Source organism: Parasteatoda tepidariorum, chromosome 1 (assembly GCF_982258835.1).
Source record: "Parasteatoda tepidariorum strain Cologne lab strain chromosome 1, Ptep-v5.0, whole genome shotgun sequence".
Lineage (NCBI taxonomy): Eukaryota > Metazoa > Arthropoda > Arachnida > Araneae > Theridiidae > Parasteatoda > Parasteatoda tepidariorum.
Genome location: NC_141755.1, coordinates 75,187,447 through 75,210,427, shown reverse-complemented (window position 1 = coordinate 75,210,427; position 22,981 = coordinate 75,187,447). Strand labels below are relative to the sequence as shown.

The following is a 22,981-nucleotide window of genomic DNA, read 5'->3' as shown; positions in this document are numbered from 1 at the left end:
TTCAGATACAATTACAGATATACAAACACATATTCTCATGAGCACACATACTGTTACTGTTATGTATTTCATGCTCCCCACGTTTTTCGTTTTTCAAATTTTTGTTTTTTAATTATTATTCTCCACTACAAAAACGTGGTTTTTAAAAATATTATTATTTTTTTTTTTTTTAGTTTTAATTTCTAAATTAAATTTGACGTATTATTGGTCGTATTATTGGTATTTTCAACCATACGCCGATACGAATTTATTGCAAACTTAATAAGATGTTGAATTCAGCTATGTTTCTACTAAAGTTCAATCAGTATATTATTTGCCACTATGATTTGCATCTTCTGAAAATTTCATTTCAACCACGTCATCCTTTTATGGTGCAAACATGAATTTATGTACACTCGTGCCTCGAGTTCGCCGATTTGGTGAACGCCACCTAAATTGTAACTCCTCAACAAAATATTTTATAACCGTCCTTGTACAATCGACGCAATTCTTTGTTTACGACAACCAATGTTCAACGATGCCAGCCGGGGGCAAAATTCGCCTCGACCAGCCATCGCTGGGATTCGAACCAGGGTCACCTTATTGGAAAGCGAGTGCTCTGTGCTCTGAGTCGCCACAGCCACTGCTTTTAATAAAATATTGATTTGGTTCTCGCATTCTTAAATAGCATAAATTAAACGAAAAAATAAAAAGCGATAAGTGTCCGCCGCAATTAAGAGACTTGCCGCGTTTTTTTTTTTAAATTTATTTTTTATTTTTAAATTTTGTTTTTGTCATGTTTTGACGAATTTACAAAATAGACTCTGACTCACTGTGGTTTTCTGCGTAAAAAGAGCATTGTTTATATTTTGCCAAAAATATTCGTGTCCGTCATTCAAATTACTTTGCAATAGATAAAAAAAAGTCCCCTTTTCAGCACATTAAGTGTGGTAATTGAAAAGTATCACTAATTTTATTTATGATGTATTTCTAGTGCAGTTTCTGTAATGTTTTTACAATGCTCAATTTTGTTTCTTTACTTTGATTTTTTGTTTCTTAACTTGTTTTTTAGTTTATTCTATTTCTTCTTTTAGATGTCCCAGAGATCCGGATCAAAAGCTAATAAAACGTGTTATTGCTTTGGAAGGTGATACCGTTAAGTAGGTATAATGTTTTAACCATAAAAATATTTTAGTTACACGAATAATGTTTCTAATTAATCCATTCTTTTTCATGACCTACTTTCAATTAATAGTATCTACACCCTTGTGCAAATTAATTGAAACAAACTTTTTTTTTCGTGTTTTTTAAAGAAGATGTTTTGGGGTTGTTTCGGTTACAATGGGGTTGAACCTTTGCAGCCTATTGACGGTATGATGCGTTCTGAGCAGTACATTACTATTCTGGGTAAAAAAGTTGTTCCAGAGTTGAAGAAACGATACCCTGATGGAACAGGGATTTTTCAACAGGATTTAGTTCCTTGCCGTACGTCCAAAATTGTCAAGAAATTCATGTCTGAGAATCAAATTGAGACATTGGAATAGCCAGGGAACTCTCCGGATATCAACCCAATTGAGAATCTCTGGGCCATATGCAAGAATCGCCTATTAATTATGGACTGTACAACTATGGAGAAGCTAATCACGGCGTTAATTCATGTGTGGTACAAGGACACAAATATTATAAATGACAGTAAAAAATTAGTGGAATCCATGCCGAATCGTGTCCAAATATTAATAAAGTGTCGTGGAGATCATATTATTTACTAAAAATTTTTGAGTTTGTATAAATTTAAATAAAATAACATTTTCTCTTAGTTTTCTGAATTTATTGAGTTTGTTTCAATTAATTTGCAAAAGGGTGTATAACTGATTCATTATGATCTAAAAAGTTTTAATTATTTCCTATCTAGATCTAGATTTTAATTATTTCCTATCATTTTGATTCTTTAGTTCCTAATACATTTTCTTTCACAAAAAAGCAGGGTTCCCACGGGTCAGGGAAAGCCTGGAATTGTCTGGAAATTTTATTTTAACTCCAAAAATCAGGGAATAGTCAGAGAAAGTTGCAATTTTTTTTACGAAAACCCGGGAAATTCCTGGAAAAAACAGTCTTAAAATTGTCAGTAACAGTACTCAGTTGTTGAGATTCGAGTTAAATAATTCTAACAACTATTACAATTATTTATTGTAAATATTTCACATTTTAGTCAAACTGAAATGCTTCTTTCCTCATATAAAATATTTATTTTACATAGAAAATCTAATACTTAGCATTACAAATAAAAGAATCAAAATTTTCTGATGAAAAATTTCGTAACGTAGATAAAATATGGTATTGATTTTCATTAAAATTTACCTGATATACATGGAAAAGACAGGGAATTTTTTTTCTGAAATTGAGTGGGAACCCTGAAAAAGTTTAAAAAACATTATAATTTGCAAATCACCAATTTCTTTTTTTAATGTTTAATATCAAAACAAAATTACAGCTTAATCTAAATATATTTGTGAGAATTTCTTTATGTAATTTTAATACTTCATTCTATGAATGAAAAAAACTTACCGCTTATGAATACATTTTAATTTAAATATTAACTTTTTTAACCAATTCACCTGCTTTAAATTAAGGTAATGTTTTACGTAGCATGAAACAAAGCTTTTCAATTATTGGGCGTCATTTTCTTTTTAAGTAAGGGGCTGATATAACAAATTTACTTTGATTTGATCATTTGGTTATACTATTAATTTTTGGCCCAATCAAGCACCATATTTTATTAGCACTATTAATCCGCTATATAATTCTCATAGCCGACAAAAGGCCAGGTTAATGCCTGTACCGGTTGTTTTTCCTATAACAACAGGAGGTCACAACACCTCCAACAAAAGATTTCGGTACTAGGGCATTTATTATCTCATTTAAAAAAAAAGTTTATTATTTTCTAAAACAACAGAAGAGTGAAATTAAGAAGAAGCGAGTGAAAAAATAAGTATTTATAATTGTTAATAGTCAGGTGATTCACTTTTTTTTTTAAATATTTTTTTTTGTTGTATTTTTTGCCTTAATTTATACTTTATCCAGTTTTATAAATGAAACAAAATATTTTAAGCGTCTATTTTAATATGACTGGATTAGTTCCAAAATTCCTTTTGGTAAGATATTTTGTTTATTTTGAAACGCTTTTTTTTTCCTACGTATTTTTTACTGCTTAAATCGAAAAGATCTTCCTACTGCTAGTGAGCTTAGGATGATTACTGTACCAAGTAAATGTTTTGAGAATTAGAGCAGTGAGAATTAGAGCAGTGATGAAGTCAGCACTCGTTTTTAAGGAGGAAAAAGACTCTATAACATATGCGTAGATTTAAAAAAAAATTAATTATTAAAATGTGTATTTATCTCTTTGCGTTAAAGGAATACTGGACGTTAAGATTAAGAAAAATCGTTCAAAAAACCATTATTTTGTTTCTGAGATATTAAGAAAGTTCATACTTTATTAAGTAATATGCAACAAACTGTGTTTTAATCGAAATTTTCCTTACTGAGTTTACGCCCATAAAAATACATTAGGCGTTATTTTCTTTCTAAATTACGTTTGAATTCCACGATTTTATTGCAAATTTTCTAATTAAATTTCTTATTTAGGTCCCGTTTGAGAAATTTAGCTTCATAACAAGAGAGTATTCACAAACCTGTGCAGATATTTACTAGGACTGGGCTATAAGTCGATGTATTTTATTTTATAATATAACCGTCGTTGAACAGCTGACCCAATTTTATGGGTTTACAACTACTAATAACAAGCTTAAGCCCGTCCCGCCCCCGTCAGGGGGCATCCGGGGGCACTCCGAAAGTTCGAAGTGAGCGTAACAGTTCAATTACATGAGCAAACATATTCAAAATTTTCAAATTAGAGTTTTAACAAATAGGTGGAATATTAAATATGAAATCCAGAAAACGGTGCTACTTAGAAATAAACTAAGGAAACAAACATTACAAAGAAAATAAACAGTAACAATCAGAAGAGATATTGATGTCGCATCTTCAGTAGGGGTGCAAAGTTAATAAAAGGAAACAATTTCACATGGAAAATAAAGGATGTTTGTAACTCAGAATATAATTATGGCTGGCACAACAGTACTAAAGTTATCAAATTCCAGTAATTATTATTATTATTTTTTTTTTAACAGAAAGGACATATATATACCATATATAAAAACTCTAGGAACACAAGTGATTAAAATTTTCAAAATGAGGAATCACATAGGGGCAGAGATTGACAAAGCATGAGACTAAAGCTCCAAAAAAAAAAACATTTTAAGAGAAAATTCAAGTAATATTCAAACCATAACAGGTAAGTTAATAAGCCGTGATTTAGGTGTATTTTTCCTAACAAGAGGCAGCAAAAGGCCATTAGGATTCAGGGAGGTTACTAAACAATTGTTACTAAAATAATTGTTACTAAACAATTTTCTTATTATTTCCTCAATTCCCTTTTTTATTTTAGGGTTTGACCAATGCTGCTTTATAAACTCGTAGGTGGTTTTTGAATGAAAAAATTTCTCTCTAATGTGCTTAAAATTTGTACACTGGATTAAAATATGTTCCCAATCCTCAACAAGCTGACAGGTACTGCACAGCTGAGCTCCCCCAAAAAACCTGGCTTGATGTTGTCCATGACAGCCGTGATTAGTTAGGAATTGATTTAAAAAGAAATTCCCCATGATTTTCCTCGTTTGAACTTTCGGGAGGAGCTCGAATGTGTGCCTTCCCTTTGTGAAGCTGTCACTCCATCTCTCCTGCCATTCAATCAATTTTTCGCGTTCCAAAGTTTTTCTTGCAGTCCGCCTGCTAGGATCTTCAAACAGGTCGACCGTTGATCTCTCACAGGCTAATTTGGCTAACCTATCAGCTTCTTCGTTGCCCTTATGGCCTGCATGTGCTTTTATCCAATGTAAAGCGATATTGTTTGTGAATTCTTGTTTTATTAAGTGGACTAAATACTCTTTAGAGTTGCTGCTTTCCAAAGCTTGCAGGCTAGACAGGGAATCCGTATAAATTGAGATATTGTCCGTAATTCCTTGTTCTTTAAGCCAACGAATCGACTGGAGAATGGCCCATAATTCAGCCTTAAACACGGAAACGTGATCAGAGATGCGAAAGGTTTTTCTTTCAACAGGTTCTCCCTCCAGATAGGCCACGAAAGCGCATCCTGTCTTAAACTCATTGTTAACTAATATTTTTGATCCATCTGTAAATAATTCTAGTCCTTTATAAGTAGGTAAATGCAGTTGATATTTAAGTAAAATTTCTTCAGCCGGATGATAAATATAAGGTGTAGGTATTGGTTTATAGATTGTATGTTCTTCTTCATGTTGAAAAATATTATTAAGTTGAGCTTCTATGTTTACTGCCATATCTAGAGGAATTGTTCCAGCAAGTACTTGGAGAGAGTCAGTAGATGCAGTCTTGTATGCCTTAGTGATAGATAGTAAAGAAGTTCTTTCCATTTTTTTCAATCTATTAATGATTCTTACCTGTTGGGAAAACCAAATTTCTGCTCCATATAAGATAAGTTTCTGAGTGCTGTTTAGGTAGATGAATTTCCGAACATCAGGGCCAATCCCCCAGTCGACCCCAGAGATTCTATTTAGTTTAGCTTGAAATTTAGTAACTTTGCTATAGATGAAGTCAAGGTGAGGCAACCAGGAAAGCTGATAATGCAATCTAAATCCCAAATAATCTATGGTTTCCCTCGTTGCAATGTTAGCCCCACAGAGTTTTATAGTTGGTCGTCTTGAGACCCGATTGGCTTTAGGAAATACAATCGCGACAGTTTTCTTGGTACTGAATTGAAGATTGTGGGACGTAGCCCAGTTTTCAAATTTCGTCAAAATCATAGTTGCTTGGGGTCCAAGTCTATCAAGAAATGTTCCGTTGAGAAGTAAAAGGAAGTCATCAGCGTATGCGATTATTTGCTCATTAGATTCCCTTTTCATATTTAAAAGAGTGTTCGCTATAAGTAGCCATAAGATCGGTCCCAGACTTGAACCCTGTGGGACTCCTCTTGCTAGAGGTCTCTCCAACTTCTCATTCTGGATATCAAACAGGATCCTTCTGTTGTCCAAAAAACTTGAAATCAACTTAACTAAGTCATAGGAGCAGTTGCAGGAATTCAATTCTTCTATAATTTTGTTCCATAGCTAGGACGCCATCAAAAGCACCTTTGATGTCAAGGGAAATACCCAGTGCGTGATGTTCATTATCCTTTATTTTCTTAGTTTTCTCAAGTAAGGACTTCATAGCTGTGGTAGTCGATCTACCTCTCCGAAAACCGTGTTGATCTGTATGTAGAATGTTATTAGATTCGAGGTGAAAGATTAATCGATTTGTTATTATTTACAACTACTAATGTTCAACTCCGTAGCCTTGTAATTTTGAACCCAATCGATAAGACAAGGGAACTCCTGGATCGAGTATTGGGAGAAATTTGCCTTCGTGGAAGACTTTTTGATGGACCTAACCCGCATTTGCGTTACATGGAGAGGAAGACCACGAGAACCTCCCACGGTTAGCCTGACGGCAAGGGGTCTCTAACCCATGATCCATCTACATCTGAGGATATTTCACGTCAGCACTGTGGTCGGGGCAAGTCGGATGCGGAATTCGCATCGACTAGGATTCGAACCCGGTTCGCCACATTGGAAGGCGAACGCTCTATCCCCTGAGCCATCGCGGCTCTAAATCGATGTATAAAACCCAAATCGATGTATTGCGAAATATCACTTTAACGCATATATCGGCAGACCGATATAATGACTTTCGTTTTAGGCGATGCATCAGAAATCTGATTTGGTAACCACTGGAGCTATAAAGACGATGTTAGTTTCGTGATGTTAAATGACGAAGAGTGAATTGAATCATAACTCCCGGTTTCTAGCGTGAGGATCAGTGTTGAAATTCTCGTTTCTTTAAGCGCCATTTTTGTCTTGGGGTTTCTTTTCCGTTTTAGGGTCCATTTTTGTGTTTGGGTGTTGTCTTTGGGTACGTTTCTTGGAAGTTACAGCGGGACTTACGTAATATTGCGATCGGTAAGTGCCTTTTGTTTCGTTGGGATTTAACCTTTCTTGTGAATTATTTTCAGTGAGACTTTTGCTACTTAGCGATCGTTTCGTTGTGCATTATTTCGACACTTTTTTTTTTCTTTTTGTCTGTCGGGATTTAATGATTTTTGTCAATTATTTTTGACAGACCTACTGTTACTTTGCGATAGCTGCGCAATAGCTCTTACATTTTTGTTCTGAACTTAATCTATTAATGAAAAGAACATATGAATAAACGAAAGATTCTTCATTGATTTTTTTAATAATTGGTTTTCATTTTAAGCGATACAATTTAATAGGTGTATTTTGTATTTAACTTTGTTATAAAAGGTTTTTTTTTTTAAATTTATTTAATGCACGTAAATATTTGATAGAATTTGATTATTTTAAACCAATAAACCTTCAGTCTTTTTTAATTATGAAAACAATTAAAACAAAGCCTACATTAATTTAATTTGCTTTTATTTTTGAGAAAATTAAAACTAAGTTAGCGTTATTTTTTTTTTTTAAATTTGGCTATTAGTTAAAACAAATATATTTTTTTAATCAAATAAAAAGTTAAACAATGTTTTGAAGCTTTTTAATGATAGTACTTAAAGTATTTTTTTTTTTAATTTTTCTTAAAATTCTTTCAATACTTCTTTCTTTCATAATTTGTTAGATAGTCAGTATCATTTTTAAACAAATAAATCCTACGTAGCTTTTATTTTCGAAAAGGAAAATAATAATAAATAAATAAAAAACTTAATTTTTACATTTATTAAGTATACAATTTGAGTATTACTTAATACAACTTTATTATTTTGAATAAATAAATAGAAGAAGATCTAACGATGTTTCAAAAGCACTGTTTTTTTCAACAAATAATTTCAAGTGAACATTTATTTGGTTTATTTTCGTTTTTTTCTTCTTTTAATTTTAAATGCATGTTTGTAAAATATTTTGTTACAGTTTTATTATTATTTTTATACCAATAAATCTTAAGTCATTTTTAATTCATAAAAAATTAATATAAACCTTGGGTTTGTTTTTACTTTGACATGTTTATTATTTTAATTGAAAAAATTAAGCAATGCTATTGAAGTTATAGAAGCATTTTTTTAGAATTAACATTTTCTTTTGTAATAGATTTATTCCTTTTACTTATTTTTGAATGAGTTGAAGATTTCTGATTTTTGAAAATTTCTGAAGATTTTTTAAAAGATGCTAAATCGCGATGTCTAACATTCGATGTATCACGATATAACATTTCTTACATCGCCCAGTCCTAATATTTACAAATGTGTAACAATATTGAAAGGAGGATTCAATGAAATAATAGTTTACTTTTTTTTTAATCTATAGGATATATTATATGCTTACTTTAGATTTAATAAAAAGAAAATTAATTTGTAAAAATGACAAAATTTAAAAAAAAAAAAAAAAGGGTTTGCTACCCTGTACTTCATAGTAGATTTCTTTTAAATAACACATATTATTATGGTTACTTTCCAGGGCAGCTAATAAATTAAGATACGTATCAGTTCCTGTTGGTCATTGCTGGATTGAAGGAGAAAATTTAAAACACAGCATGGATAGCAATTTTTTTGGTCCAGTGAGTATATTTTGGCACTCTTATTTCTAATCCGAATTCTACTTCCGTTTTGGTAAAACAGAAAGCAAAATACGCTGAATAAATTTTGATATCGTGATTGAAATTGAATATTCATCCAATGGATGGGTGGTCTAATGTAAACAATAACAAGCGTCCTTAAACCGGAAGAAATTTAGAAAATTTCCGGTGTATCCCTCCGCTTATGTTATGGCTACGAGGCGATGTGTGAACAAGCCTAATATTCTATGCAGTTTTGTTGTTGTAATTTGGGTTCAAATCTAAACATAATTGTACCATTCATAAGAGCTTTCAGAAATGTATTGATTCTCAGAGGTCGTAAGGCCAAAAAAATTTTTGGAAAGTTAATATCTCATTGTGAATAATTCTTAAGGTTTGCCATGTTTTGTATTTTATCCCTTATTTGGCTACATTTGAGAAAAATGTCGCCAAAAATAACTTTAAAAATATCTTTTTAAGATAGCCCAATTAGAAAATATTCTAATGATTATAATATTAATATGATAATGCTGAAGTTTAAAGGCTGAAAGAAAGAACTCGGTACATGTGAAATACTGCGAAAGATATGATGCAACAATATGATGGCGCGTTTTTTCAATCTGCGGCGTAAAAATATATCGGAAGCAGTAACCCGGAAGTCCTGAAAGAGCAATTTTACCACTAGCGCCACCACCCTTAGCTTTACACGATCACCCATCCATATGTTGCAATTTTTTAAAAAAAAAAAAAAAAAAAAAAAAAAAAAAAAAAAAAAAAAAACTCTCCAGTTATGAATTATGAATGAAGACAAAATTAAACGAAGCAGACAAAACGAAAAGTTAGACACCCTGAATAGGATTTGATAAAATTTAATTAAATTTGTATTCCTTTATCCACTATATTGCAATAAGGGTTTTTAAAATGGTTTCCAGCTACGAATTTTAGTTCTGAAAATTAGAATCTTAGCCTGCTATCCACCGCGTTAGACATTGTTTAGGATGGAGTATCATTGGGTTGGTATATCAATTATTTAATTTTTTTTTCTCTCTTCGTATACTTTTTATTTTATGTAACAAACGGATACAGTTTGTAAAGGCAAACTTTTCTAGGATTTAAAATGCTCAACGCAAACGTGATGAACAGTTTTAGTTTGATATTTATGTTTGCCTCATAAGTAAGGCGATCTCCGATGCAAGGGAAGCTTCAATCGATTCTATTACGTAACATTCTTTGCTGCGTGTTTTTAGGGAAAAGAGGAAACCTCTTTGCTTGCTTCAGAACCGGATTTTGCTTACATTCAGAGCAAAGAAGTGGCTTTTATGAGGGAAATATTTACGTTTTGGCTTTAAGCTCGGTTTACAGTTAATTTAGCTACGTCACAAAAAGAAAATTTGACTAGTTATCCTTTGTCCCCATGCTTGTTTCATAGGTTTGATTTCTATGTATCCATAAACCTAATATACTTTTGAAGTATTTTCCGTTGACTCTACGATACAATGCATTGTATGTATTCTAGGATGTGATATACTCAGCCCGTTTAACTTACATGCTTTAAAGTGTTGGTGACACTACTAATAAATTGTTTCACTTTACATGTTGGTGTACATTCTTCGCATGTTTACAGAATATGATGCTCTGTGTTCTATTGCAAAATGTGTTTGCATAATTAATCTATTGACCTACATAAATGTTAACTAGCACATAAATTTTTTAATGTCTGTTAAAATCTTCCATAGTAATATCTAACAGTAGATGCAATTTGTACGAAGTGTTATTCTTTTAAAATATAATGATAACTCAGTTATTGAGTTATAATTAATATCACGCTCTTAACAATAAATTATTTTAATGAAAAAAATTGTATTCCTTTATTCTATAAATTTTTTCCAGGTTGCTGTAGGATTAATAATTGCCAAAGCATCTCACATCGTGTGGCCTCCCTCCCGATGGCAAAAGCTAGAATCACGACTTCCAACTGACAGGGGGCCTCTAAAATGGCCCAAAGCAGATTTTTAGTCATCCTTACAGAATAAAAAAAAACTAGTTTCGTAGTTCAATTATTATTCAATTGTCTTCCCTTTAAATAGACGGAATTCCATCATCAAAGTCTCTCTGAACAAAGTCTTCAAATTTGTGTACTTTATGTTTTCGTGGTTATCTTTATGTATTCGTGGATTTTTTTTTTAAATTCATATTTTTCATGAATAGCCTTAATAAGTCATATATTAATTTAAGTGAAGCTGAACTAATAAGGAATTTCTTTAATCGCAGAAATGTTTACTGGATATCAAGCATGTCGCAGGTTTTAAATCAAAAAATGCCATTTTCAAATTTTTCGCGTTTCTTTTTCTTAATCATTTTATTATGTGTTTATAATACACAAACAGATTTTAAAGAAACAGACCTGTTAAGTACTAAAACAAACTTGTCTCACCAACATCTGCATTGTTGTCATTGCATTTTCACGGAACAAATGTGTATATAAAATTTGAAGACAATCCAAATCTTTAGCATAAAATAAAATATGTAATCACGGTATTTGCATGCAAATCATTATCTCTCAAAAAATTATTTAGGAGAATTTAAGTATACTATTGGAAACATCTAGTATATAAAAATTAGAATCTCAACTAATTAAATAATAAATTGATAGAAATAAATTGTATTATATTATCGAAATAATTATATCATAGTTCTTCAATTTTTGAGAATTTAAGTATACTATTGGAAACATCTAGTACATAAAAATTAGAATTTTAACTAATTAAATAATAAATTGATCGAAATAATATTGTATTGTATTATCGAAATAATTATATTATAGTTCTTCAATTGTTGAGAATTTAAGTATACTATTGGAAACATCTAGTACATAAAAATTAGAATCTTAACTAATTAAATAATAAATTGATCGAAATAATATTGTATTGTATTATCGAAATAATTATATTATAGTTCTTCAATTGTTGAGAATTTAAGTATACTATTGGAAACATCTAGTACATAAAAATTAGAATCTTAACTAATTAAATAATAAATTTTTCGAAATAATATTGTATTGTATTATCGAAATACTTATATTATAGTTCTTCAATCGTTACTAGCTATTTCAAACAATTTTTAAACTAAAAGTAAGCACACTGAAGTTAATTATAACTATTTATTTCTTTTTTGTAAAATGAATACTCATTAAAGAGAAGCATGGATATTAATCTTTATCTATAACGCAAGTTTTATTTGTACGAGTACTATAAAGAAATATGTATGCCATAAATTTTAATCGCAACGTGTGTGAGTATTTTAAATGAATGAACTTATTTTTGTGTAAATAAAAATATTTTGAAATCCTTTGTTTGTTCCTACTTAATTACGGAAAAACGCAAAAACAGGTTACTATTTATGACAATTTATGAAAAGTAAGCAGGCAATTTTATAGCGTGTTAGAGTAAAATTATGTATTGTTTATAACATAAAAGTAGATTATAACTTTTTAGAATCCATAAAGTTACTGAATTAGAGAAATAATTTCACAAACTGCTTTGTTTTCTAAATATTCGCTAATTACAAAGGAAATGTTTTAACTTTTCATAATTGAAAAAGTTCATTTCGAACAAAGAAACGAGATCTGGATATCGGTTAAGAACTTTTGATTTCGCTCCTAGTCTAGATTATCTTTTAGATCAATGAACTATAAAGACGTTATAATACTGCTATCATATAACTACCTTAAAATGTAAGAATGAACCAGCCCTTCTCTATCTTCTCTTTAGCCCTGGACTTTTCTATAACTAATTTTATAGTATAAACGGTGTTTTTTTAAAAAAAGAGAATCATCCTGAATAACTTTTGATCAAATGATTGGATTTTCATGTACTCAAATTTAGTTGTTCAAGGGGGTGACCTCAAATATGCTAATTAATTAGCGCAGTTTATATTTTAAGCTACTAAATCAGACATGAAAACATAATTTCTTTGAATTAAGTAGTAAGTATTTCAACGTATAGTAAGTTTTATAGTTACATAAGTATTTTATTTTATTTTATTTTATCCGTCGTTGAACAGCTGACCCAAAAAATAAAGATTAATGATTGATAAAAGTATTTAATAATTTTATATAAGCTTGGTTGTTTCTTGGTTGAAAGTTTTTATGATAGAAATGACAAAAAATAAATTCAAATAATACTTCAAATACTGTACAAATGTAAATGCTGTTTCGTGTAATATAAAAATTAAACTGCATCTTAAGCTAAGTTTGCTGAGGTATTCACCCAATGTCTCTCTTAATTAAAGGCAATGTAAAATCCTTCACCTTTTTAGCGAAATTTAAAATGCTTTTATTGTGTTATCGTAACGATGGTGCGGTTAGAATTTGTCTCTGTGCAAGTGTAAGGGTTTTGCATTTTAGATGTATGCAAATCGAACTTTATTTATTCATATTTTGTTTTAATGAATATTGTGATTTAATCAAACAGTTCTCTTGATATAAATCTTGAATAAGAAAATACTAAATATAGAGAAGTAAAATATGAAAACAATCTTTTCCTGTTTGAGTTAATTAATCTACGTAAAGGACTCCTTGGATTAGCATATTAGATAAATTATTTTAAGCAAATTCGAATGCATATTTCTGACTACTCAGAAATAATTGAAATTAAGAAAGAATATATATATATATACTTTCAAATTTATCCTGAATAATTTACATGATTTGGTTTGTGATAATTTTACTAAGTGTCTATGATGTGTTCGTTGAGATTTTTAAATGTCATATCTTCCCCACAAAATTATTCAGCATTTAGAAGTACAATATTTGACACTTTAAAAAAAAAGTTATGGTTTAAATTTCAAAACAGTTATAGTTTCGGTTTAAATGCTCGTAGTGTATCAGTACTAGATGATTTACTAGAAATAACACATACTTAATAACAGGTAATATTTTGATGGTGATCGACCTAAAACGGGATCTTTAAATTGGTTGACATAGTACCTGACGCACTAGTGGATCTACCAGGCTGTTGTCAATATATATCATTTTTGTGGTCAATTTGAAAAAAGTAAGCATATTTTTTTTGCTCAAATACTCACCATATTTTGAAGTAATTTTCATTTTCTTCCAATACACAAGATAAGTATAATGTTTCTAATGAGATGTTCAATATTTCCTTCCTCTATCGAAGTTATTGAGTTAGTAAGGAACAGTAGTTATGGAATAATCATTCTTTAATCTTGAATCCTGAATTTAATCCTTGATTACCTAAATAAAAATTTTAAAAACATGCTTTTTTGAAACTTTTCAATCATCATTTGTCTAAATTTAAAAAACAATGGCTATATACAATTGTTAAAACTAATTTTTCAGTTTGGTAATCATTTCATAAAAATGATTACCTAAAACGTGAAGATCCAATCACTAGATCAAAAGTTATTCACGGTGATCTGTTTTTTGTTTTTTTCGGGCATTGTGCATTTGAAGGATAATAAATACAGGTGCTGGCATTAGAACAAGAAGAAAAAATCTATTTTGTTTTGGAAACTTTTTAAGATAAAATATAATTTTTTTCTTTTATGTTTTTTTTTTCTTCCTTCCTTTTTTTTCTTTTTAACAGCGAATGAAGCATTCAGTTTTAGAATCATCGTTTTCGTTTCAGTGAAAACTATTTCGATTTCAAACGATATCTAATACAATAATTCTACGCTAAACGGAGTTCTCTAAGATGTTCTGCTTTCGAGGATCAATCTAAGTATGAAAGATTATTCGTCGGGAATGATAATTTAAAATTCTCAAATTTCGCTTGAGAAGAACTGATCAAAGAAAGTGCCAATGTATGATATCGACAAGAGAGTGTTTTGTTCAGTGAAACAAATATCCATTTTAGAAGTTGAAAGAACCAGTGAGATATTAAGTTATTTAGCTTTAAGAGCTCAAAGTTCCGAAAGAAATGAGTTCTTCATACGAGTAGCTTCAGAGTTTGCATTTTAAAGTAGAATTTTAACGAAAATGGGGTAAGAAGGTAGCGGCAATAAGTTTTCCGTACGCAATAGTACAGGAGTATTAAGGCTGTTTTCTAAAACTTATTTGTTAAAGAAGTTCTTTGAACTTAACTAATTCTTTAATTTTATACTACATAAACTACTCGCAGAAAAGATTTAATAGGAACTAACCTCCAACACATACATATATTATACACATTCCAACACATACTAAAAATACCAACACATATTTTTGGTTGTAATTAAAGCATCAGAAAAAAAATATATAAGAGGGGCACCGGGGTCCTATCTGCGTCACAAAATGTTTTCTCCGTCTAACTGCTTCTCCCGGGCAAAAGTACTTTGATTTCAATTTTAACTATTTTCAAGAGATGTCATTTTCAAGACTATTAATTTTAACTATTTTCAAGATGTCTGCGATATTTCCAAAGTTCGTTAAGTATTGAATTTTGGTAAGAATTTAAAATTTGTCCGGTAGCCATTAAATCACACAAACCACCAGAGTCCCGATCTAAATCTCTTAGAACACTTTTGGGATGAATTAGAGCTCAGATTACGTAGCCAGCCAATTCGGCCATCCTCACAACAAGCACTTGTGGCGTAACTACCACTACAAATATTAAATACCAAACACTAGTATATAAGACATGTTAACTTGATTCTATCATGAATTCAGTGAACTTAAAGACTTGCTGAAGGACCAAGACGTGCGGCATCTTCTCACAACTTTAATCCAGGGGAATTCCCCATCCAACTGATGTACTACTGTATCAACTCATGCCTCACCTCATCATGGACTTATGATCTGATCCTAACTTTGAACTGTATATGACCTCTAGTCTAAATGCCAAAACAGTATAGATGAATCGGTATCTTTAGATAGATGAAAGTTGACATAGTCGATAATTAAAATCCCTTCAATGGTGACCTGTGGACGTGATATGAACTTGCCAACATTGATCAATAGCCCACATTAAACAATTGATTTGCTTAAAAATATACTGCTCAAAGAAAAAAAAATCCGGTGAAGTAAATAAAGTCTCCCTTTCAATATTGAAGAAAATAAAAAAAGTAATGAGCGAAATGCTATAAACAAAAATTAAGAAGGAAAAAAAAATTAGCGAAATACCATAAACAAAAACGAAAGAAATATAATGAGCAAAATTGATGTAAATAAATAAACAGCATGAATCAACTAGAGTTATTCGTTCATCGAATTCTATCACAGATAAATTCTGGAAGGGGAGTAATGTGGCGTAACTACCACTACAAATATTAAATACCAAACATTAGTATATAAGACATGTTAACTTGATTCTATCATGAGGTACCTTTTGATAGATGAAAGTTGACATAGTCGATAATTAAAATCCCTTCAATAGTGACCCGGACGTGATAATTTAACATAATCCACATTAAATAATTGATTTTAAGCAAATCCACTGTTTAATGTGGGCCATTCATCAACGTTGGCAAGTTCATATCACATCCAGGGGTCACCATTGAAAGGATTTTAATTATCGACTATGTCAACTTTCATCTATCTAAAGGTACCCCATAATATAATCAAGTTAACATGTCTTATATACTAGTGATTGGTATTTAATATTTGTAGTGGTAGTTACGCCACACACTCACTTTAATTGTGATAGAAGTCAATTCCAATGGCCAGCTATCAATAACTGGTGGAAAGTCTTTCCAAACGTGTGAAGGTTGCCATCGATGCAAAAAGGAGACCAACATCATATTAATAAGTGTCTCAGGACGCTCTGAATCCAAACCACTGGGTGTCCGGATAATTTTGGACAGATAGTGTATACACATAAATGCTATTGCTCGAAAAAGACAAGCTCCGTCACCAATCAATGATCTGACAGTATGTGGCACCATAGTACCGTTTATGTTTAAAATTTCTATAGCCGTCTTAGAAAGGATAAAAAATCTAAATAATTACTTCGAGTTTTTCTATCTGTAAAAATACAGAATTATTTTAAATAAATATTTAGCGTATAACTAATTTTTTATCACAACTTAAATTGTTACTGAAGCCAACCTAACAAAATAGATTATAACTTTAGTATTACTTGTAGATAGAGAAATTCCCGAATTTATGGTCCTAGTCCTGTCGGTTGGTCGGGGTGCCTGAGGCCGAGGTTGCCCTTTACCCCTTCATCATGGGATGTGGATCCTTGAGGTCCTTGTTTCCTAAAATTGGAAGTAAAGAATTAGTAGTGAGCACATTGCTCGAGTAAAATCATATTAAATGATACATTTTGCAGTACATAAGATAATTAAGTAAGAAAAAATAAAGATAAAAAGTGTACTTCTATTAAGAAGTTTGTCAAAAATTTAATTGTACTCTCCAGGTACAATTCTCTTTCTCTCTTCACATTCTCTACTCACATTATATTATTCACATTTTATTATTCTCTACTCACATTATTCTCACATTATATTCTTATTTCATCCATTCCATTTCATAGTGCCCCTTTACAAAGCTTAGCCAAGTTTCATAGCAAATCAAGTCGATTTTTGTCAACCGAATTCAGCGTTAATAGGCAAAGCATAACAGTTACTAATAACTAGTGCGGAAACAACAATGACCTTAACAGCATTGCAGTGTCAAAGTTAAGTTATTAATCTAAGTTAATTATACTCAATCGCTCTATCCAATTCGTTTGCATCATTTTAGAAAAATAACTAAGTTTACTAGAATATCGATGTAAATTTTCCTAAAATTCTGTATTTAGAAATTTCGTTTGAATAAATGTTTTAAAATTCAGACGCCATACTTGACGCTCATGATTTAATCTTACCAAGAAATTCTCTACGAAATTATTTTTTAATCTGCTATAGTTGAAAATAGGGAAAAATTTAAAAAGAAAAATACAACAACAGAAAGATTTAAGACAAGCGGAACGTATAAAAAAAGGAAAAAAAGTAACTTCAAATTGCTTTTTTCATAACTTTGACAAATGAAATAAAAATAGATTATTGTTATCTTTAAAAACTTTAACACCCATTAAACAAAGCAAATCTAAAATAATCCTTTTCAACAATTTGTTTCCTTACTTAGTTATAACTTCAAATAAAACAAGTTTTTCAAGTGTTTCTGGAGGAAAGAAAAGAGTGTTTTCGTTTTCTCAATAGCTACTTGAAGATCTTCAAGGGGCTGTTCTATTTCTTTCGTCTTGATTAACTCGATGAGTTGACATCGCCCAGACGCTTTCCATAAGGGGTATTTCGGAAACGAGACCTTCTCGTTTCTATAACAACTTGTTTTAACGCTTTAATTTTTTGATAAGTTCTTTTTTTCACTATACAAAAAAGCTTCATAGAAATATAGAGCCAAAAGAAAAAACACAATATTTCTTCCTGCTGTGAAGTTTTTTTTAACATGCGTTCGAAGAAACTTGTTGATTAAGTCAAGTTTTAATTGCCGACCCAAGACAAAATTCTTGATGGGACCAACAAGATTTTTTGATGGTTTATGTTGGTTTCATGTTGGCCCAACTCTACATGATGGTAACCAACATCCAACTATTCCCATCATGTCATAATGGAATTTGATGGGCCAACAAACTTCCATCATTTCATGTTGGAAGATGATATTTGACGATATGATGGTCCACCAACATGTAATGTTGGAAAATTTTGGGCCAACAATTTCCATCACTTCATGATGGAAAATGATGTTTTTCAATCTTTCAAATTTTACATCTGATCATTTTATCAATCTTAAAAATATTGTTTTTGAATATTTAAATTGTCAATAGTTCGCAATCAGGCATAAAATTCTTTAGTTTAAAATTTAAAAATAAATGTAAATATAAATAATATCACAAAAAAATGGCATATGTTCTTTTTAATCATAACTTGCACTCAATATGGATATAACTCATAACTTGCACTCAATTCACTAGGATTATTAAACATCAATTCACTAGTATATAAAACATGTTAACTCAATTTAATATTGAGGTATCGTTTGATTATATTTTATTTTTGGGTTTACGATTACGATAGGTTTTAGTTTGCGATATTTTTGGGCACAATTTTTGGGTTTACGACTTTTAATATTCAACTCCGTAGTCTTGTAATTTTGAATCCAATCCAGAAGACAAGGGAACTCCTGGATCAAATATTGGGAGCAATTTGCCTTCGTGAAGGACTTTTTGATGGAACTAACCTGCATTTGCGTTACATGGAGAGGAAGACCACGAGATCGTCACGCGTTTAGACTGATGGCAAAGGGACTTTAACACATGATCCGTCTACCAATGAGAATATTTTACGTCAGCACTGAGTACTTTTTGATAGATGAAGGTTGACATAGTCGGAGGATCCTATAACAGGGATCTAGTTCCCACCCAAGCAACAACATCTCCTTCAGGAGCTCCAAAAATACGCTTTTAAAAGCATTAATTAGTCCTTTCTTCTAGCTAAATCTTATTAAAAACAGGATGTAATTCCCCATGGCTTCTCCGGTGAGTCTTTTCCAGCCTCTGGCGCGCCTATTTTTCCATTTCTGAGTGTTTGAAATCCGATGTTCCATTGATCTAGGCTTAGAGTATCAGGCCGCCATATTAACGTGTCATCCACTGCAAGTGGATTCTATCGCAATTTTCAACAACTAATATTTTTTTTATCGTCTTCATTTCCGGCTCAAAACACTTCATTGCATTCGCCCATGCGATTATCTTTCCTATTTTATAAAGTTTTAACTTTCCGGCGGCCTGGTACTCTCATAATCAGTATCTTTTTAAAATATGTCACGCATAGGTATAGGCTGTCGCTATGTTGAAGTTTGTCATTTGTAAACGCTGACTTTGTACACTTTAAATAATATCTTATCGTTGGTATTTTAGTCTAATTTTTTTATATGTCTTTCCCCCAACTGCTTTTGATCGATCGCCATTATAAATTTTAAAATCACATCACTTTTCAATGTTAACTGATGTTCCATTCCCAATAGCGACAATCGAAACAAATTTCATGAATACAATTACAGTTAAGTGCTTCTCCTCACGCCTTTTCCATCATTTCTTTATTAATTAATTTTTTAGTATCTTTTAATCTTCTCGATAGATATACCAAATTTTTGTTGTCACATTCCAATATCAAAGTCAGTGTTTACAATGTCATTAGTTTTTGTTTCTTATTCTACATATGTTCTTTCAAAGCTTTTTAGTATCATCTTACATATGTTAGGGCATTATTATTCTTCATTATGTTTTACTTGTGTACCATTAAAGTTTTATTTTGCATCTCTGTATATTTTTAATCTAACTATGTTACTAGCATGTACTTCACTATTATCAACACAACGCCCAATGGAACAGTACTACATAGCTTAGGGCTATACTCTTTCTCCAGTTTCCAGTACATCGGAAGAAATTTGCTGCGCTTCAATAACTTGTTTTAATGACATTCCCTGGCCATACCATTTGCCGAAGCATACAATCACGTTTAGAACAACATTCTTTCTATCTCATTTTATTTTTATAAGCTAGTCAATGTCGATATAGCGACCGCCTATACCCATATCATTTAACATCTTCTTTAGTCAACATCTCTGGCCAAGAGTTAATCTGATGCATAAAAATTTTAATTCTTGTTCAAATGTATTTATGCGCTCAATATTCCCCGTATCCATCAATGTTATTTCATTGTATCCTATCATATGCTTTTCCATCCCTTAACTCAACCTAAATATTTCATTGTTTTTCTTTTTCAACTTTAATTTGAGTTTATACATTTAACTCTTTTTTAAATTAATTTTTGCTCGTGTAGTACATCATATACTTCTAGTTTTTGTATGCATGTCGCCACTGGTTACACCGTTATCATTCTGACTTCTGTCCCAATTTGAAGTTGCCTTGTTGCTTGAAGTTGCTTGAAGTTGCCTGTTTTTTAATAGTTTCAATAGCTTTTAGTGACCTCTTATGTGTATAACCGGGGGGCGGCATCATTATTATTTGCAATGGAGCATCGGATTCACATCTAAATATAGTGTATTAACATCTCAAGGAACCCGCGGAGGTTGGAACATGACTCACCACTGCCATTTTTCTCATTTTGCTTAATTTTCCAAAAAAATTTCAATTTCCCTTTTGTTTTCTCACTCCCCATTATCCCCATCTCCATTAATTTCTGCATTATGTCCTCGTCTGGTTACATAGATGTCATGCAAACTTATGGTGAACAAAGTGGTGTATCAAGATCCAAGGCACGTGGAGATTTCCCCACGCCATCAATGCATAAGAAAACTGAAAGACCATATAGGAGAGGTGTCAGCTCAACTCCACTCTTCTCCGGTGAGCCTAGGCATTCTGCTGGGCATCCCTCATCTTTTGGCCATCCCTCTACCGGCAACAATATTCTACTAGAATCAGCATCAATCAATCCACAATGCAAACATATCATCAACAGTAACAGCGAACAGGAACATACTGTTTCGATTTCATCATCGCCTAATTCTACTCCAACTGACAACGCCTCAACTTCAGACTGGCCCCTCCTAGATCCGTTTGATGACCTGGATAAACTGCTCGCAAATCTCATCAACAGCATAGATTACAAAACCGGAAACAAGTTTAAACTCCTGATACCTCAGAGAAAGGTCTGTCAAGACACCGTCCACAAAATTAGAGAACTTTTCAACAAACAGAATAAATTTTAACTTCTCTCAAACAGCCACGATCTGACGAAGTCGAACACTCCACTAACTTGAAGAATTTAGAACATCAAATCAAGACAATTTCCGTTCAACTTGCTGACATGAAGAACACTTGCTGCGGCCCTCTGAACAGTGAGACCTTGATGAGTACACGTCCACCTGTCCCAATCATTATCACCACAGAAGATGGCTCCAAACCTGACGACATAATAAATATCATAAACAAATCTAATCCAAAACCACTTGTGACAAACGTATACAAAACGAAGAATCTCATTGAAATAAAATTCCATACACAAGATGATAAGGTCAATTTTACAAAAAGCATTGAAAACAAACTCCACTTCAAAGATAAAGAGCAACGCCTTACTCCGCTCATTATACTTAATGCACCAGCTCACTTCGATGGCACAGACATCGCTAATATTCTCCAAAGAAACTGTGACACACCCAGCACTAATAACGTAATAAAATACGTCAAATCCATACCTCATAAAAGAGCTACAGACAAACACCACATCATAGTCATCGTCTCCCATAGACTCGCAACTAATCTCCTTTCGGCTAGATTCATCTTCATAGGACTGAATAAGTGCATAGTTAAGAAAAGATTAATCCTCGGGAGATGTTCATGGTGTCAAGGTCTTGACAACCAGACTCATCAATGTCAACAGGAATTCGCAACATGCGTGACCTGTGGTAGCCAACATCACTCCAGTGAATGCAATTCAAACACCCATCACTGCATCAACTGCTGGCACTCTAATACGTACTTTGGTACTTCACACAATCCCCATCACCCAGCTTATGCTGCAGATTGCCCAAGCTACAAGACTGCACTCTCCGCACTTCGATCAAATTTTAATCCACATTAACTTATCCTCCTGTGCGATTTTTGCACACAGAGATCTGTATCGATTCAAAATTCTACGCCTCCACCCCGGCAGTTTCAGTGACTCCTACATTCTTATAGTCAATGACTACTTCAAAACTTTAATTTATTCTTCTTGAATTCACAAACTTTCAGTTGAACTCACAATTCTCCATGAGAAACGCTCAAAACTTTCTTATTCACAAACTCTAGTTGAATTGATCCCCTTAAAGAGAAACTCTAAAAACTCCTTTTCTTCTACGAGATTCAATTACCTTTTTTTTTTCAAGTATTTCAAAATTCCTATTTTACAGCCTCTTAGAGAGCGCTTCATACCATGCATGTAGCAACTCTGATCTTTTCACCTTTCAATGCTACTTATCCATTAAGTTTTTAATTACTGTCATCTATTGTAACTTTCTTCAAAATTTTGTTTTTCATTTACACTTTCTTTATTCGTTTTTTTTTAAACTAATGTGATGCACCTATGTATTATGTGAGCTAGACCTGTGGCCAGACGTGGACTATACGGTTAAGGGTTTTGCAAACCTAGGTACGTGTCCACGTCTGGAAGAAAAGAAAAAAAAGAAAAGAAAAGTCGAAGGATCCTTTCCCAACATTGGTGACCTGCGGACGTTTTATGAACTCGTCTGCATCGAAAGTAGCGCCTACTTCGATGAATGGTCCACATTGAAAAGTTGACTTGCTATTTGTGACTGCGTCATTTTCTTCCTCGCGCTGTTGCTTCTCAGTCTCATTTGCACACAACG

General features: G+C 32.0%; 1 protein-coding gene across 9 annotated transcripts in view; it reads left to right on the top strand.

The window, feature by feature from the left end:
* LOC107443405 (mitochondrial inner membrane protease subunit 2) overlaps nucleotides 1-12,019 on the top strand; it is a 137,798-nt gene extending 125,779 nt beyond the window's left edge. For 3 of the 9 annotated variants that reach the window (XM_016057255.4, XM_016057254.4, XM_043044327.3), the window contains exons 4-6: nucleotides 1,074-1,139; nucleotides 8,574-8,673; nucleotides 10,561-12,019. In XM_016057255.4, the coding sequence (XP_015912741.3) occupies nucleotides 1,074-1,139; nucleotides 8,574-8,673; nucleotides 10,561-10,686 (292 nt within the window). In that variant the 3' untranslated portion in view covers nucleotides 10,687-12,019. The remainder of the gene's footprint in view (nucleotides 1-1,073; nucleotides 1,140-8,573; nucleotides 8,674-10,560) is intronic. The other 6 variants (XR_015434953.1, XR_015434950.1, XR_015434952.1 and 3 more) reach the window with 3 other exon arrangements.
* The last annotated feature ends 10,962 nt before the right edge of the window (nucleotides 12,020-22,981 follow it).